Source organism: Microcebus murinus, chromosome 10, assembly GCF_040939455.1.
Source record: "Microcebus murinus isolate Inina chromosome 10, M.murinus_Inina_mat1.0, whole genome shotgun sequence".
Lineage (NCBI taxonomy): Eukaryota > Metazoa > Chordata > Mammalia > Primates > Cheirogaleidae > Microcebus > Microcebus murinus.
In genome coordinates this window covers 56,910,265-56,926,077 of record NC_134113.1, presented here as the reverse complement: position 1 = coordinate 56,926,077, position 15,813 = coordinate 56,910,265, and the positions used below count along the sequence as shown (strand labels likewise).

Genomic DNA, 15,813 nt, shown 5'->3' with positions numbered 1-15,813 from the left:
AGCTTCTGACAGGGCCTGCTTGTCACCTGGCCATACTGGCATTGCCCCTCCCCTCTGCAGAGGGAGTGGATGGCAGTCCCTCCTCTGAGGCAGCACCGAGAGTCCACCCTCTTCCCCACCCAGGACACCCTAGACACCGCTATCTGTTCATCTGTGTCCGGCGCCATTGCCACCACTCACCACTGCCCTCGAGACTTTGTTCCCCATGGGGCAAACACCTTGGCTGTTATTATGCTCTGTGACTGGCCGGTGGAGGCCGTGTCAGCCAATTACCCCCTGGGTACCATTTGGCTGCCCCTTGAGGTCCCCAAGGGGAGCCCAGGCTCCAGGGTACAACTGGGAGCACTGTCTGTTTCACAATCATCCTGACGTCCCTGGTGCCACGGCCTGGGCTGAGCGCTGGGGGGGGCAGGGCAGGGCAGGGCTAGTCCAGGGGCCTGTCAGTCTGACGGAGGAAGCGGGACACACCCCCCGGATTCAGCCAGACTGAGAAATAAGAGCAATGAAACAATCCCACCTGGGTGCCAGAGCAACAGCAGGGCTGTTTCTGAGAGAAGACTTGAAAACTACTTAAGTTGGAGAAAAGGAAATTGGATGGAGAGATGTCGTAGAAAGATCCTCCAGAGCTTGGAACCTAGTTCCTGGTTTCAGATGTGAGGAGTCTTCCCTGGCCCTCTTGACCTGTTCCTGATAATGGGTCACATTTTGATGCTGAACTGGTGATGACAGGGCAGCAAATGTCCTGTTCAGAGGTTTCTCGGGTTGAATAAATGAGCCTCTTTTGCTATTAAAAGAAAACAAAAGCAAAAACAACCAAAAACCTTAGGAAAGATCATCTTCCAAACCACACCTAAAACCTTCCTGTGTCACCTCTCCAGCCTTCTCCCCTCCTTCCCAGCTAGTCTCTCTCCCACTCTTAGTCCAGAAACATTTTTCTGGAGAAACCTTTTCGCTGTGGCCCAAAGTCATCTGCTAGCACTTGTAACCAGAGGTCTCACTGGCCTTAAGTCTGTCATTGTGTCCTGCTTCCCCCAAGAGACTGAGAGCCCTGCAGATGCGGCCAGTTCTCCTCCCTCTGAGCTTCCTTCTTGGCACACTGGGCAGAGCTACCCTCATTGAGAAGCCTGGGGAGGCAGGAAGGGGACAGGCTAAGGATGGATCTCTGGAATACTCTTGACCCTGCTCATGTCTTTCTGAAACAGAGCCAGCCTGGACTCCTGCTCCACACACTCCCTCCCCAGACACGGCCAGAGGGGCCCGACCCACTGCAAGTTTCCACCAGGGATCCTGGCAGCGATAACCCCAGTAATTGCAGGGCAGCAGGTGGAGATAAGGTGGCCAAATTATTATAATGCAGGAGGTAAGCAAGGCAAATGCTGGGTTCTGGGCCATTTTATAGGGAGTCTGGGGAGTTCAGGGAGGAAGAGACAAAAATCTTGGAGAGTGGATGGTAATTTCCCGAATGAAGAGCCCAAGAGGCCCCAAGTGATCTAAAAGGTGTTCCCGACATGCAAATTATGCTGACTGCAGCCCAGCGCCCAGCCTATTTAAGGGGTGAGCAGGCCGGAGGGTGCACCGCCCTCTGCGCCCCTCTCCAGCCTCCCGCACAGCGCCCGCGCCCGTCGTCGCCTGCGCCAGCCATGAGCCGCCAGTTGGCCCACTACGCCGGCGGGGAGCGCCCGGGCTTCAGCGGCTGCTCGGCGGTACTCTCGGGCCGCCTCAGCTGCAGCTCTGCCTCCTTCAGGGCCGGGGTCAAGGGCTCGGCGGCCTTCGGCAGCAAGAGCGTCTTCTGCCTGGGGGGCGGCCGGCGCCTGGCGCTCAGCGCGGCGGGGCGGAGCGGTGGCCGCCTGGGCGGCTTCGTGGGCACCGTCTTCGGCAGCGCTGGGCTGGGGCCTGCGTGTCCGTCCGTGTGCCCGCCGGGGGGCATCCCTCAGGTCACTGTCAACAAGAGCCTCCTGGCACCCCTCAACGTGGAGCTGGACCCTGAAATCCAGAAGGTGCGCGCCCAGGAGCGGGAGCAGATCAAGGCTCTGAACAACAAGTTCGCCTCCTTCATCGACAAGGTGGGTCTCCAGTATCTGCCTGTCCCTGCGTTGGCGCCCAGTGTGTGCATTGGTGCCTGGATGTGCCACGGACCAGCTGTGAGGCCCCCTTTCCTCATCTGTTACCTCAGTCACGGTTCTTACCCTAGTGAGTTGTGACAAGGATTAATTGATATATTTACAAAGTGCTTAGAATAGTGCCTGGCACTCCTTTCCGAAAACGGGACCTTCATTCCTTCCTTGTGAGCCCAGAGCTAGGAAGGGAGGGGGTGTCTGGGGCTGGAGACCTGCAGAATGGGCCCTTTGAGGGCTCCCCATATCAGGCGAGGGGATGGAGGAGGCACATGGTCAGCACAGGGCACTAGAGGGACACAGGACAGGGAATGTCACAGGGCACGGTGCTTGGTGAATGGAGAAGGACTTGGGAGTTAAGAAGTGGGTAAGTATGTAAATCAGGAAGATGAGAAAATTAGAGGCTGAGGCTGAGGTTGCAAATAGGACATGTCTAGTTCCATGTGTGCTTGGGGGGTGTCCAGAAATTGGGGTAATAGGGAAGATGTCTCTGGAGATTCCGAGGCAGTGACCCCAGGGTATGGGGAGGAGACAAGGCATGGGCTTCTCTTGTCTCCACCTGGGCACAGGTCTAGACCATGAGTGACAAGGGGATATATTAATAACAGTAGTTGACATTATGAAGGTATCTCTCAACACCTGGTGCTGTCCGACTCATTCTCACTTACCAATGCACAGCCCCTGATTCTGTTATGACTCTGCCTTGCAGGTGAGGAGCCTGAGAATAGGGAGGCTAGGAAATGTGCCCATGTCGATAGGACTGTTGATAATGGATGGTGTGACTCGCCACCGTGCTAGGGAAGAAGAAGTGAGGTGGCTGGAAGGGAGCAGGCATGAGTGGAAGAAACACAGTACCTGTTCCAGAAGACAGGGGCTTTCTCTTCCTCCCACTAAGTCTCTTGTTCCCTAGCATGTTTCCTTCTGTCCTTCAAGCTAAGAGAGGTGAGAAGAGGAATGCTTGTGGGTAGCAGATAGCCTGAAATTAGTTCGTCCAAGAACGTCAAGCCTTTGGTCAAACTGAGAAGGGGTGACAACCTGCTTTGAACAACAAATAAACATTCCAAGAGCGATTTGGGCTGTGTAACAGAAAGAACATCCTAACATAGCCAGCATGACTTTCCAAAGTCATTCCCCAGGCACTGTTTCTCCCGGGCTTCCCATTGTTCTTTGCTCAGAAAACTAGCATTTATAGCAAGGAAGCTGCTGTAGCCCCCTGAAACTCACAGAGGCAGAGGCAGAGGCAGAGGCAGATGATATCCACTTAATCCCAGTTCTTGGTTTCTTTTAGACTGGATCTTAGTTCTTGTTGGAGACCCAGGTGAGCATGTCCCCCTGGCTGCATCCGCTCTCTGATGAGCCTTGCTCCTTCCTGCCCCCACTCCCCAGGATGGCTGTTTCTCATTTCTGGGGCCCTCTCCTCACTTTTGAGAGCCAACAGCATGAGTACTCTCAGCCATGACCACCTTTGGGTTCCAGGTGCGGTTCCTGGAGCAGCAGAACCAGGTGCTGGAGACCAAATGGAACCTCCTGCAGCAGCTGGACCTGAACAACTGCAGGAACAACCTGGAGCCCATTTACGAGGGCTACGTCAGCAACCTGCGCAAGCAGCTGGAGACGCTGTCCGGGGACAGAGTGAGGCTGGACTCAGAGCTGAGGAACATGCAGGATTTGGTGGAGGACTACAAAAAGAGGTGAGTGGGAAGCAGAGAATATGCCCCTGGAGGGTCTGATCACAGAGGAGGTTTTGATTTGGAGCCAGCATTTTTGCCTTTGCTGATACCATTGCTATTTCCTTTCCCAGGGGGGAGGGAGGGGCATCCAGACAGAATGGGATTTAGGAAGAGAATAGATTAAATGGTGCTTTGATTTGCCTAGGAAATGGGTGCTCAATTTCTAGCACTAAAAATGGAGGAATGGGGGAAAGAGAAGTATCTCAAAACCAGATGGACAACCCAATAGTTCCTCCTGAGTGAGGTTTTCTGTGGAAGTTCCCAGAATGTCAGACACCTTGCTAATGCCAGAACAAAATTTAAAGCCAAGCAAAAATGAATTTTTAAAACTTATTCCATGTTGAAGCATATCTGTGCTGCTGAATCCTACCTTTAAAGAGAATAATTGAGAATGTGTTTGGAACCAGAGATTGTGTCTTCCTCCAAGTTCAGCCAAATATGAGAGAGTAATAAATCTGGGCTCAGAGTGAGCAGATATTCTAGGAGTTTGCTTCCAGCTGCCAGGATTTCTAGGGATAGATGACTTCTTCCACAGTTGAATGGGTGGAGTTGGTGAGACCTGAGTTCTCTCTCTTGCTCCACATTCAACCTGTCTGTCCCTTCCTATTCTGAAGTCCTCGCAAAGCAGAACCCTTACCTGAGCCCCATGTGGGGATCCTGAGGGAGGAGGAGACACGGTCAGCACCTCAGATAGCGCACAGATTTTGGGGACAGGCTTAAAGAGCAGTTTCAGATAGCTGCCAATAAGTGGAAATGAATACAATGTGAACTGAGATCCAGCGAAATTAAGATGGGAATTGGAGCTCCAGTGGAGTGAGCAGGGTCTGGAAAGAACAGCGGCTGCCAGGCACAGTCCAGAGGCTCAGGGCACAGGCATGCAGAGGGGAAGGGCTCGGTGCTCTGGAATTGTCACTTACTAGGTGAGCAGCCATAGGTGAACTCTTGATCCTCTGTGAACTTCAGCTTTAATGTTTACAAAAATTAAATATCGATACCTGCCTTGCTACTGAAAAGAACTGTTGAAAGGATAATGCCAGATAGTAATGTATTAACAGCTTTTAGAAGAATCAAAGGGCTATACAAAGGTAAGGCATCATATCCCTGCTGTCTGAGTCTTAGATTTGAATCCCAGCTTCACTGATAACTAGCATTATGACTTTGGCCAAATATTTCAATGTCTTTTGCCTCATTTATAAAATTGGGATAATAATAGAACCTACCTCATAGGACTGTTGTAGAGATTAAATGAAATAATGTATGTGAAGAATCAGCACAATGGTTAGCATGTAATAAGAAGTAAAAAAAATATTAGCTGCATTTATTATGATTATTTTAAAATTCATTTTATCAACCATATCTTCCACCTATGAGTCCTCATGCAGCTTTTCTTGTACCTCTCTTACGATATATTATGCCATAATATATGTACCTCCCTTATATAATAGCATAAGAGATCTGCATCATTAATTTAGTTTGATCATAATTTGATCATCCTTAAATTAGAATTCTCAGTACATTTGCCTTCCTGTTAAACTGTGAGTTTCTAGAAGACACACACAGTGTATCTCAAACATCATTGTATATCCTAAAGTTTTTCTCATAGATCCTCTAAAATAATTTTTTAAATTCCTCACAATTAAATAATTTCACAATTAAAATTAACATCTAAAATTTTTTATCATAAATTTAAGTAGTTGCAAAGTAATTGCAAAGTTGGTAATTTCAGGCATATTATGTATATTGTCATTTGAAGTTATAATAGCTATGTTACTCATTTAAATGTATTCAGTTACACGTAGGTGCCATAGCAGGTTAGTATCCATCATCTTTTATCTAAAAAGTCTATCTTTAATGAACAAGCTCTGCTTTAAAAATCACAAATTTTACCTTGATCCTTTCCCCATTTGAAATAAAATTTTCATGCCACTTTTCCCACATAATTTTATTCCAATGTAATATATTTTTTATGCCTCTAAGTCTTTTGCTGATCACCCTAGCTACCACAAGATATGAATGTATCTTTAAATTTTAGAGAGTTTACATGTTGACAGCATATGTTTTTAAATGTTTAAAGATTCATTCTGGGTTGAGTTATCCAAACAACAAAATGTGTTACTAGTTTTGTTAAGTAAGTATTAAACAAAAAGAATACAAAATAATTTTGAAAATGCATTTCTTAATGCATGGAATGGGGCAGATTTTTTTCCAGCTGGCTTAGTTATCCATGCATGAATATTGATTCTTGTTACAATGAGATAATATTCTAGTCCCGTGTTTTTGTTTTTTTTTATTCTTAGGTAAGTGCTGGGAAAATTTACTCATATAAATAGATTTTAATGGAAGGAGTTTTGCAAGGGTGGTGTTATTCAGTTTTCTGAATGCCTGCCCAGTTTTTCTGTTTGTTTCTTTTTTCCATAGCACCTGTTGTTTTCTGACATACTGTATAATTGATTTATTTGTGGTGTTTGTTGTTTGCCTCTCTCTGCTCCATAAGGGCAGGGATATTTATTTGTCTTATTTGCTTGCTCATCTCAACTTCCTACAAAGTACCCCACCCTTAACATATACTTCCGTAGGTGAATTACGTGTCAAAATCACATAATGACTTATCATTAAATATCATTTTTAATAATCTGTAATCTGACAGTTCAGGTCCTTCTTTGTTTTTTTTGAAAGCAAAATTACAAACCATCTGACTTACAGAAAGGATTTGTTTCCTAGTCAACACAGGCAAACCTTCCAAATTTCTGGAAAATTTTTCAATAAAGTTTTATGAAGACTGATCAAATGACCACTGAGGATACAACTTACTCTGTCCCTTAGGGGGCACCATGTTTAATCCAATCAGAAAGAACAGGGAACATAAAAACATTGTTAGTATTCAGTACACATTTACTAATTCTTTATTTAAAAAAAAATAATGTGATTCTATCCCATGTTTTTATATATGTGTACACACACATACACACACTCATACACACACAGATACGAACTTTTCAAACTTTGGAGCTGCAGATTTTGCTCATTCAATTTATAGAAAATATCTACTATCTAGCTTACTGGACAAACCAGTTTTCATGATCATACTAGAGAAATGAGTTCCTTTTGGTTAGAAAAATTCTGACTCCATTTCTAAATTCAAATGAAAGTATAAATAGGTACTTTAGGGCCTATTATAAAATCCACTAAGCAATAAATTAAGGAATATATCTTGTACAGTATATTACTAAAAGCATTCATGATTAAAATGATATAGATTTAATATAAGTAATACATCTGTTATAAAACAAGATAAATCAATGTGTACTTACTCATAATTTTATTCATTATAATGTATTTTTTAAATTATAAGTTATTTATAAAGTCAATAGTGCTATAATAGCATTGTTTTTCTTTGTAATTGTGTGTGTATATATATATTGAACTCTAGTGTTTGATCTCTACAGGTAAAAATATAAAATTATTTGTAACTAATGTCATTGATTTTGATAGCTCTCTTGATCAAACATTTTCTATGTATTTCGGGAAATAGAAAAATATAATCTACTAAAAACTAATTGGTCTGGCAACTAGCATATGCTTTTATTTTTATTAAGAGAAGGTAGGCATTATTAAACATTTTATAAGATAGTATGAGATAAAGATTGACTGTAATAGAAATAACTATTTCATGACATAATTTGATGAAAAGGTTTCAATTCTTTTGAATAACACAAAGAATCTGAGATAAATCATATGAACTGTGTTCTGTGTGTTTTATCCAGTGTAACCAGAAATATCTGGCAGTCTTGGAAAATTTTCTATTCACACTTTAGCAATTCACTTCACTAACCTGTGCTGCTGTGCGTTAGCCACTCAGCAGGGCTTTCTGGTGGGCAGGGGGCTGCCAGGTACACGCCTTAGGAATGAGTAAAGAGTTGAAAAGAATTGCTTATGTTAAATACATAGAAAAAAAGCTATTTTCTAGCATTGATTATTTATTGTTTTCCATTTTTATTGTAGTTAAATACATGTAACATAAAATTTATCATCTTCCCCGTTTTTAAGTATACAGCTCAGTGGTATTAAATACATTTATAATATTGTACAACCATCACCACTATCCATCCCCATAGCTCTTTTCATCTTGGGACACTGAAACTCTACACCGGTTAAACACTAACTCTGCCTTCCCCTCCCCCCACGACCAGCATTCTACTCTCTGTCTCTATGAAGTTGACTACTCTGAGTACCTTGTGTAAGTGGAATCACACAACATTTGTGTTTTTGTGACTGGCTTACTTCACTTAGCATAATGTCCTCAAGGTTCATCCATATTGTATCACACTGCAGAATTTCCTTTCTTTTTAAGTCTGAATAATATTCCGTTGTATGTATATATATTTACCACGTTTTGGTTATCCATTTAGCGTTAACTATTTCTTACCAATGTGCTACTTTGTTTGCTCTCACAAATGTTTTGTGATACATTCTTTGACAGTAGTAAGGGATAGAAGAGGGGAGCTCTTTAAATAAAAGGATCAATACTCTCACCTCCCCAGTCTACACTATATCTGTATTAAGGACATCCCTGGCCCATTCAAACCTCTGTTTCTTAGACCTTGCTTCATCTGGGGCAGGAATATGTAGAAGAAACCGGTGTAACATACAGTTTGAAGACAAGAATAGTGCCTTTGTTTGGTACCTGGGAGGTTTTTGCACCCTGAACCATTGCACCATATTAAGATGCCACATGGCAGAGGAGGATGCCTTTCTGCTATGACATGGGAGGGGCTGTGACAAGGAGGTGGGCAGTAGAATCTGCATGACGTTTGACCACAGGTGCTTTCTGAGGCAGATACATTTTAGGACAGATTGCACAGGAACTAAGGAGCTGGAAATAGATTTCTTTAAATCTGTCCTTGCCCCCATTTCCTTTAGGAAGGTTATATGTGCCCCAGGGGTACATGCATTTCAGTTTGAAGACCCCCACCCTGCAGCTCTTGACACAGAGGTGATCACTAACTGCTCAGTGAGTGTTTACAGAACTGAATTACCCCAATGTCTTGCCCTATGCAGGTACGATGTGGAGATTAACAGGCGCACAGCGGCTGAGAATGAGTTCGTGGTGCTCAAGAAGGTGAGAGGGGTGCAGGAGAGCTGGAAGAAGCCTAGAGGGCTCCTGACTGCCTGGCACAGTGATGTTTGTAGGCTGAGGAAAGGGACCCTGTGGACTGCTCATCCCTTGGGCAGGAGCGACGGGGGTTCTAACTTCCCAGCTCCTCCTTGTGAGGGATGCACACTGCTCCCAGAATCTGCCAGCTTAAAATCCAGGCACTTCTGGTGTGGCCCTTGCATGGCACATCAGTTGGTTTGCTCTCAGGGATGGAGCCCCCATGAAGCATGTGTGGGGTGAGGAGACTGCAGAGAGCTGGGGAACTGGGGCTCCCTGTGGCAGGAAGGGCGGTGAAGGGAAGGCAGCTGGCTCCTCTCGGGGCAGCCTGACCGTCATGTGTTCCCAGGATGTGGACGCCGCCTACATGAACAAGATTGAGCTCCAGGCCAAGGTGGACTCCTTGACAGACGAGATTAAATTCTTCAAGTGCCTCTATGAAGGGGTAAGGGCTTCGCTGACTTCTCTTGCGAGGTCTGCTCCTCTTGCGAGTGGCTTTGGCCCTTGGCCTGGATGGATGTGTGGCCCAAGGGTTGGGAGGGAGAAGCTTTTCGGCCCAGTGCAGCTGACATTCATGGAGGCCCTGCTGGGTGCTGCAAAGTGAGCTAGGCTTTGAGGAGACCACGAAGGAGAAGAAATGATTCCTGTCTTCACAGCCTGGCAGGAAGAGCACCATAGAGCTGAGCTTTGGGAGAGCAGAGGAGGAATGGTGAATTCTGCCAGGGCCATCAGGAAAGGTTTCTGGAAAAAGAGAGGGGAGAGGAGGAGAAAAAAGATTTCAGGGGTGCTGAGAAGGGCAGAAAAGTGAAGATCCAGGAGCTTGTGCTGTGCTAAAGCACTGGGCACATGGAAGGGGACAGAGGCCTTCCACAGAGGAGGGGGAGGTGGCTGGTGACACTATAGAGGCTCAGTGTGCCATGTAGGGAGTTCAGACTTGATGCTGTGGGGCAAGGTGGCCATTGCTGGTTTGGGGGACCAGAATGCATTTAATAGAAGGGATAGGAGCTGTCCTGAGTCCTGATGGACAAGAGGGTCTCACTATTCAAGGTTGGGAGCACAAGGTGCTCATTCAGATGCCTGGCAGGCACTGATGCTAAAGCAGAGTTCAAATGCCAGGGAAGGACAGAAAGGGGCAGTGAGAAATTTTCCCAGGGAGGATCAGGAGAAGCAGTTCCTCATGGGACCCCCTAACTGGCTCCTCTCCTCCAACTGTCCCCCAGGAGATCACTCAGATCCAGTCCCACATCAGTGACACATCTGTCATCCTGTCCATGGACAATAACCGGGACCTGGACCTGGACAGCATCATCGCTGAGGTCCGCGCCCAGTATGAGGACATCGCCTTGAAAAGCAAGGCCGAGGCCGAGGCGCTGTACCAGACCAAGGTGGGCTGGGGCCAGGTGTGCTGAGGCCCAGTGATCACAGCCCCTCTTCCTCCTTCGCTGGTGCCTGCACTGTGTGAACATGGAGAATGGCATGTGGTCACCTGTCTGTTCTAAGTACCCTTAAGCAGGTGAATTCTCAACTGTCCTGTGCTCCTCTTCTCTTGTCACCCATCCTCAGATCCAGGAACTGCAGGTCACAGCAGGCCGGCATGGGGATGACCTTAAGCTCACCAAGGCTGAGATCTCCGAACTCAACCGGCTGATCCAAAGGATCCGCTCGGAGATAGGGAGTGTGAAGAAGCAGGTGGGTCCCATGGGATGAATCAGCTAACAAGGGCCTCCTGAGCACCAGTCTGGACAAGACCAAATATGGAAAGAAGGCAGGACACAGTCCCCTGCATAGGGTGTTTATAGTTCATCAGGAGAGAACAGTGTGAGCACATGTGGAGGGTGAAGCAGTCTGCACACTGCAGAACACTCAGTAGGAGTCCGGAATGGGGACAGGTGAGTGAGGACCCAGGGAAGCTTTCCCAGGGGGTGGATTCACTGGGCTGGGAGCTGGCAAGGAGAGGGGAGGTGTCCAGGTGCAGCCCGCAGAAGCAATGCGTAAAAGTAGGGATGTGCACTGCACGTGTGCAGGAGATGGGAGGGTTACCTCCCTGGAGTAGAAGGCCTGCCATGGGGTAGGGTGGCAGGGAGCAGAGGATGCCACTGGGTAAGAATCAGTGGATTATGGTGGCCGGGCAGTGGGGTTTAGATCTGAGGCAGAAGATAAAGGGAGTCATTGGCAGGTTTCACATGGTGATTCCTTATTGGAAGAGAGAGAATCCAGCAGTGGATTTTAGTACAGAGTGGGGTAGGACCAGCCTCCCAACCTAGACTCCACCCTGCACTCATGCCAGGCCTTCCCTGGGGCTGTGCTATGGGAAGGGCACTGCACCGAGGTCCCTCTCTCTGGAATGTCACACCTATGCGACTACACCTGTGGTTCTGAAGCAAGCCAATGCATAAGTTTTCCAAGTTTGTAGAGGCAGTGCAAGGACTTAAGGCTGTCACTTCCAGGCAGGTCAAGGTTCCCATCTCCTCATCCTCTCCTACACCCCTGTACACCCTGCAAGTGCATGCACACACATGCACACACACACCCCTCCTCTGTGCAGTGGGCTCATGGCTGTGGGAAGAAAAAAGAACAGCATTAAATAAGAACTTAAGGTATTTTTGTTAAATCAAGATCTGCATACATGCAAGAAAACACATAGTGTTTGAAGCGCCCTCAGCATTCGATTTCAGCTTTTAGCTAATAAAATGCCAAGTGTTTATGGTCAGGCGGTGGGGTTATTAACAGAAAGTGACTTTTTGTGATCAGGATGCTGGCGCTTCAGTGGGCAGGGAAGATGTCCTCTGTAGGGAAGGTGAGTCCTTGTGACGCTCGGTCCCATCGCGGCTCCTGTTGGGCCCTCAGGAGGGCTCAGGAGGGCCCTCAGGCTCCTGTTGGGCCCTCAGCCGAGGTGCTTTGCTGCCCTCTGGTCTCTTCCACCAAAGCAGGCACCCACAGTTGCACACGCAGAGTCTCCTGGCATTTGGTGTCCTCAGAGTCTGTGTGATTCAAAGGATTTCATGTCCTCTCAAATCATGCCCATTCCAAAGACCCAAGCTTCTGGTGCCCTCAGGATCACCCTGGGGGATCTTGGTCAGTGAAAAAGAACAGAAGACAGTTCCACTGAATTTAGGTGACAGAGTTTATTGTCACTCCCCTGAATGATTACACCTAAAAGTCCCCAAGACATGGTTTTCTGTGGCCAGAAAACTGGGTTCTAGTGTCTCCTTGAGGTCCTAGGCATATCTTGGGGATGTGAGCCACTTACGCCAGACTCCATGGGTGTGGGCGGTGCTGGGGGCGGCCTGGCAGAGGAGGGTCGTTCCAGACGGACAGCACCCTAGCATGCCATCTGGCTTCACAGTCAGCTGCTTTCCTTGATGCAAAGCAAACTTAACTCCACAGAAAGGGACACCCCAGAAAGAGAAGCCTGGTGCTGAGGTCCCACCAAAACCTCAGCTGCGTGGCCGGAACACACCCTGGACTAAAAGGCTCTAGAAACCCCTGGGAGCTTTCACGTGCGTGCAGGCACACGGCCCCACAGCAGCGCACATGTTTCCCTAACAGCATGTGCTTGTGGCTGGTAAAACCTGTTAGCCATGGGAAAGTATCTCTTATGCCTGTTGCCTTTTAGCATGATTCTCTGTGGGGCCACACTTAGGGCCTAAGTGTGGCAGGTTTATTGGACATTTTATTAATTAGAACTTTGTTGTCCCACATTCTTTTTTTGTGATTTACAGGATCTCTTAAGACAACCTGTGCCTTGCAGAGCTGAATTGAGTCTAGCATCCCAGAAACGTTTTGCAGGGTTGGCATTAGAATCCTACAGCTGGCCTTGCAGACCAGGAGGGAGAGGGCAGGGGCCACGTGCCCAGGCAGCCTACCTTCTTAGCGCCTGTCCCCTCCTCCCTCCCAGGTGGAGACTTTCCACCTTCAGATGCTGAAGCATGAGCCAGGTGAACTGGGCCTGGAGTCAGGGAAAGGACAGAGTCGCCTCTAGTGATGGCGGCAGTTGGAGGAGCCAGGAGGATCTCAAGGCATTTGCTGCCAGCCAGGACCAGATTGAGGGGAGGTCATCTGAGCAGGATCTCAGAACTGGGCCCTGACTCAAAGTGCTGCACCCATTTTCCCTGCAGTGCGCCAACCTGGAGACGGCCATCGCCGATGCAGAGCAGCAGGGGGACTGTGCCCTCAAGGATGCCCGCGCCAAGCTGGACGAGCTGGAGGCCGCCCTGCAGCAGGCCAAGGAGGAGCTGGCGCGGATGCTGCGCGAGTACCAGGAGCTCATGAGCCTGAAGCTGGCCCTGGACGTGGAGATCGCCACCTACAGGAAGCTGCTGGAGGGCGAGGAGTGCAGGTGAGGGGCCAGATCCCTGTTGTCTGCTGCAGTTTTCTCTTTGGTTTGATAGGAAGCCCAAAGGCAAAAAGTTTGGTCCTGTTTAGATCCTGCTGAAGTAAAACCATATAGCAAATGGGCTTGCCACATGCTTAGGAAGGCAGATGTTAGATGGCAAGAAGGACCAAGTTATAAAAATCCCAAAGAAGTTTCGGGAGAGGTCAGCAACGTTTGAGAGACAGAGCGTCTCCTGACCCTTCATGATGCATTCTTGTGGGGGGATGGGGGAGGGGCAAGATGGCCTGCAGGAGTCATCCAAGTTCAAGGTCGCTCTAGCAAACTTGGGAGCCCAGTGAGGATGTGAGCTCATTCTTCTCATTCTTCACCAATGGCATAACTAGAGGGGTTGGAGGCATGATAATCCCTCATAACAGACAGTCCCCAATCCTCTTTGTTGGAGAGCTGACTCCTTGTGGCAGATTTTTCATCTCGGGTCCCCCTGGCATGTACGGGAAGAAAGCAGGCTGGGACAGGGTTGGGGACACGTTCTGAGAGGAGGGGCTTATTCACAGAGGTGACTCCCTCGACAGGTGGCGTGATTGTTTATGGAGGATTTACCTGTTTTCTTTTCCCTCTCCAGGATGTCTGGTGAATATCCAAATTCTGTGAGCATCTGTAAGTACCTGCAGATAGCAGTTCTGCCCTTGGTGACCTTACTGAAGTCTACATTCCTCTAATTCCATGTGACACAAAACAGAAATCAAAATCACAGACAGGGTTCAGGGGAGACGTAAGGGCAGAAAGAGGGAGCTGGCTTTGGTAACCATGGGGAAGCAGTGGATGGAGAATAACAATATCACAAAATACCAAAGTACAACTTACAGAAAGATCAAATGGTCCCCACCAGTGTATAACACAACAGTCTGGCATAGGAAGGATGCTTAATGGTAACACTATTTTTCTATTGAGGTCTGACCAAAATAAAGCCCCTAGATCAGAGTAAGAGGGATTGGGGCGCATAAAGGGCCCAATGGTGGGAAAAGACGGCTGAGCACACCTCCTCCCGGGTTTAAAAGCTGGGGAGCATGCGGGGAGGTGCAGCGTTGCTGAGAGGTAGCGGGGTTCCTGCAGCCCCTTTCCTCTGGAGCAGTAGCACCGGCCTCTGAGAAGGGCCTCTCTTCATTTGGTCCTGCCCATGGGGAAATTCTCTGATACAGCCCTGTCTGCTGAGAGCTTCAAGTCTGGTATATGTAATAGACTGACACAGACTAATCGGGAGAGATCAAATGCATGGGGCTAAGTGCAGGAAAGATGAAGCCACATATCATTAGCGCTGATAAACATCTCTCAGTAGACTACAGGCACAACAGCAAGAGCCTGTCTCAACATGAAGCCACCGCAGGGGAGACAGCTGAGGGAGTGGCCTGGCTGACCCAGCAGGGACTCTGACAGGGGCTGGGGCTTCTCTCGCCCATTCCAGCCGTCATCAGCAGCACGGGCGCTGGGGCAGGAGGCGCAGGCTTCAGCATGGGCTTTGGCGCCGCGGGCGGCTACAGCTACAAACCTGCTGCAGCGGACGTCAAGACCAAAGGCAGCTGTGGCAGCGAGTTCAAGGATCCCCTTGCCAAAACCTCAGGCAGCAGCTGCGCCACCAAAAAGGCCCCCAGATGACAGACTGGCAGTCGGTGATGCGAGCAGGAGCCTTCAGAACCCACCCGCCTCCTCCCTCTCCTCCCCGGGGCCCCTTTCCAAGTCAGGATGTGCTTTGTCCACGACCACAATCCCATCTCCTCGTCCTCTGTGGGGTGATGCTCTGATGTGGGGAGTCCAGTCATGGGCTCTCTCAGTGGCCCCCTTCTTGGTCACCTTTCACTGGGTCACTGCCCCAGATGCAGAGGTCACCCCCCCCCCAGGATGTCCCTTGTGGGCAGCTGCAAGCTCCTCTGCCCCCATGCCTTTCTTGGGCCTTCGCCACGATGGGACTCTCTTTGCCCTCTGATTGGGATTGTGTCCAGTTCTCTGCTTCTCTTGCAATAAATAATCGATGCCATTTGGTTCTCAGTGTGGAATCTGTTGCCCAGATGTCAACGTCTGCATTGCCTTGACTTCCCTTGGTCTGACTCTGGCTTCCTGCTGGGTCCCTGGCCTCTTGTGCATCTTTGCTGTCTGGTTCTAGCCAGGCAGGCACTGGGTGACAGCCGATCCTGGTAAATGGCCGAGATTTATTACTGAGGCTGCCACCCAGCAGGCTGTGTGTCACGTGCCCTGTGTCCCCTGTCCCACACGGTGGCCCTGTGAGACATCGTTACCCTGTTATGGAGAGACACGCCCAGACTGCCAGAGCTTCGGCATGGCTTCCTGCTCTGGTTCTCGAGGAGCCCTCGGTCTCCACGCTCACTGCCCAGCTTGGAGTGGCTGTCCCCTCCTTTCCTCACCTCCTTCCTCTCCTGACACCTACCACCCAGTCTTGTTCCCCCACGATGGCCCTGTTTCCTCTTC

General features: G+C 48.6%; 1 protein-coding gene across 2 annotated transcripts; it reads left to right on the top strand.

Moving 5' to 3' along the window:
• Positions 1 to 1,633: 1,633 nt before the first annotated feature.
• KRT72 (keratin 72) lies at positions 1,634 to 15,356 on the top strand. 2 transcript variants are annotated; one of them, XM_012763113.2, is made up of 9 exons: positions 1,634 to 2,063; positions 3,591 to 3,805; positions 8,903 to 8,963; positions 9,346 to 9,441; positions 10,217 to 10,381; positions 10,560 to 10,685; positions 13,115 to 13,335; positions 13,955 to 13,989; positions 14,795 to 15,356. In XM_012763113.2, the coding sequence occupies exons 1-9, from the start codon at positions 1,641 to 1,643 to the stop codon at positions 14,983 to 14,985; spliced, it is 1,533 nt and encodes a 510-aa protein (XP_012618567.1). In that variant the 5' UTR covers positions 1,634 to 1,640; the 3' UTR covers positions 14,986 to 15,356. The 2 variants fall into 2 exon arrangements, with proteins under 2 accessions (XP_012618567.1, XP_012618574.1); XM_012763120.2 differs by lacking the exon at positions 10,560 to 10,685.
• The last annotated feature ends 457 nt before the right edge of the window (positions 15,357 to 15,813 follow it).

Bases quoted from the DNA above. Each gene is read 5' to 3' on its own strand.
- KRT72 (XM_012763113.2), top strand. From the start codon at position 1,641: ATGAGCCGCCAGTTGGCCCACTACGCCGGCGGGGAGCGCCCGGGCTTC. The intron at 2,064-3,590 runs GTGGGTCTCCAG...TTTGGGTTCCAG, and splicing joins TCGCCTCCTTCATCGACAAG to GTGCGGTTCCTGGAGCAGCA. The intron at 10,382-10,559 runs GTGGGCTGGGGC...ACCCATCCTCAG, and splicing joins AGGCGCTGTACCAGACCAAG to ATCCAGGAACTGCAGGTCAC.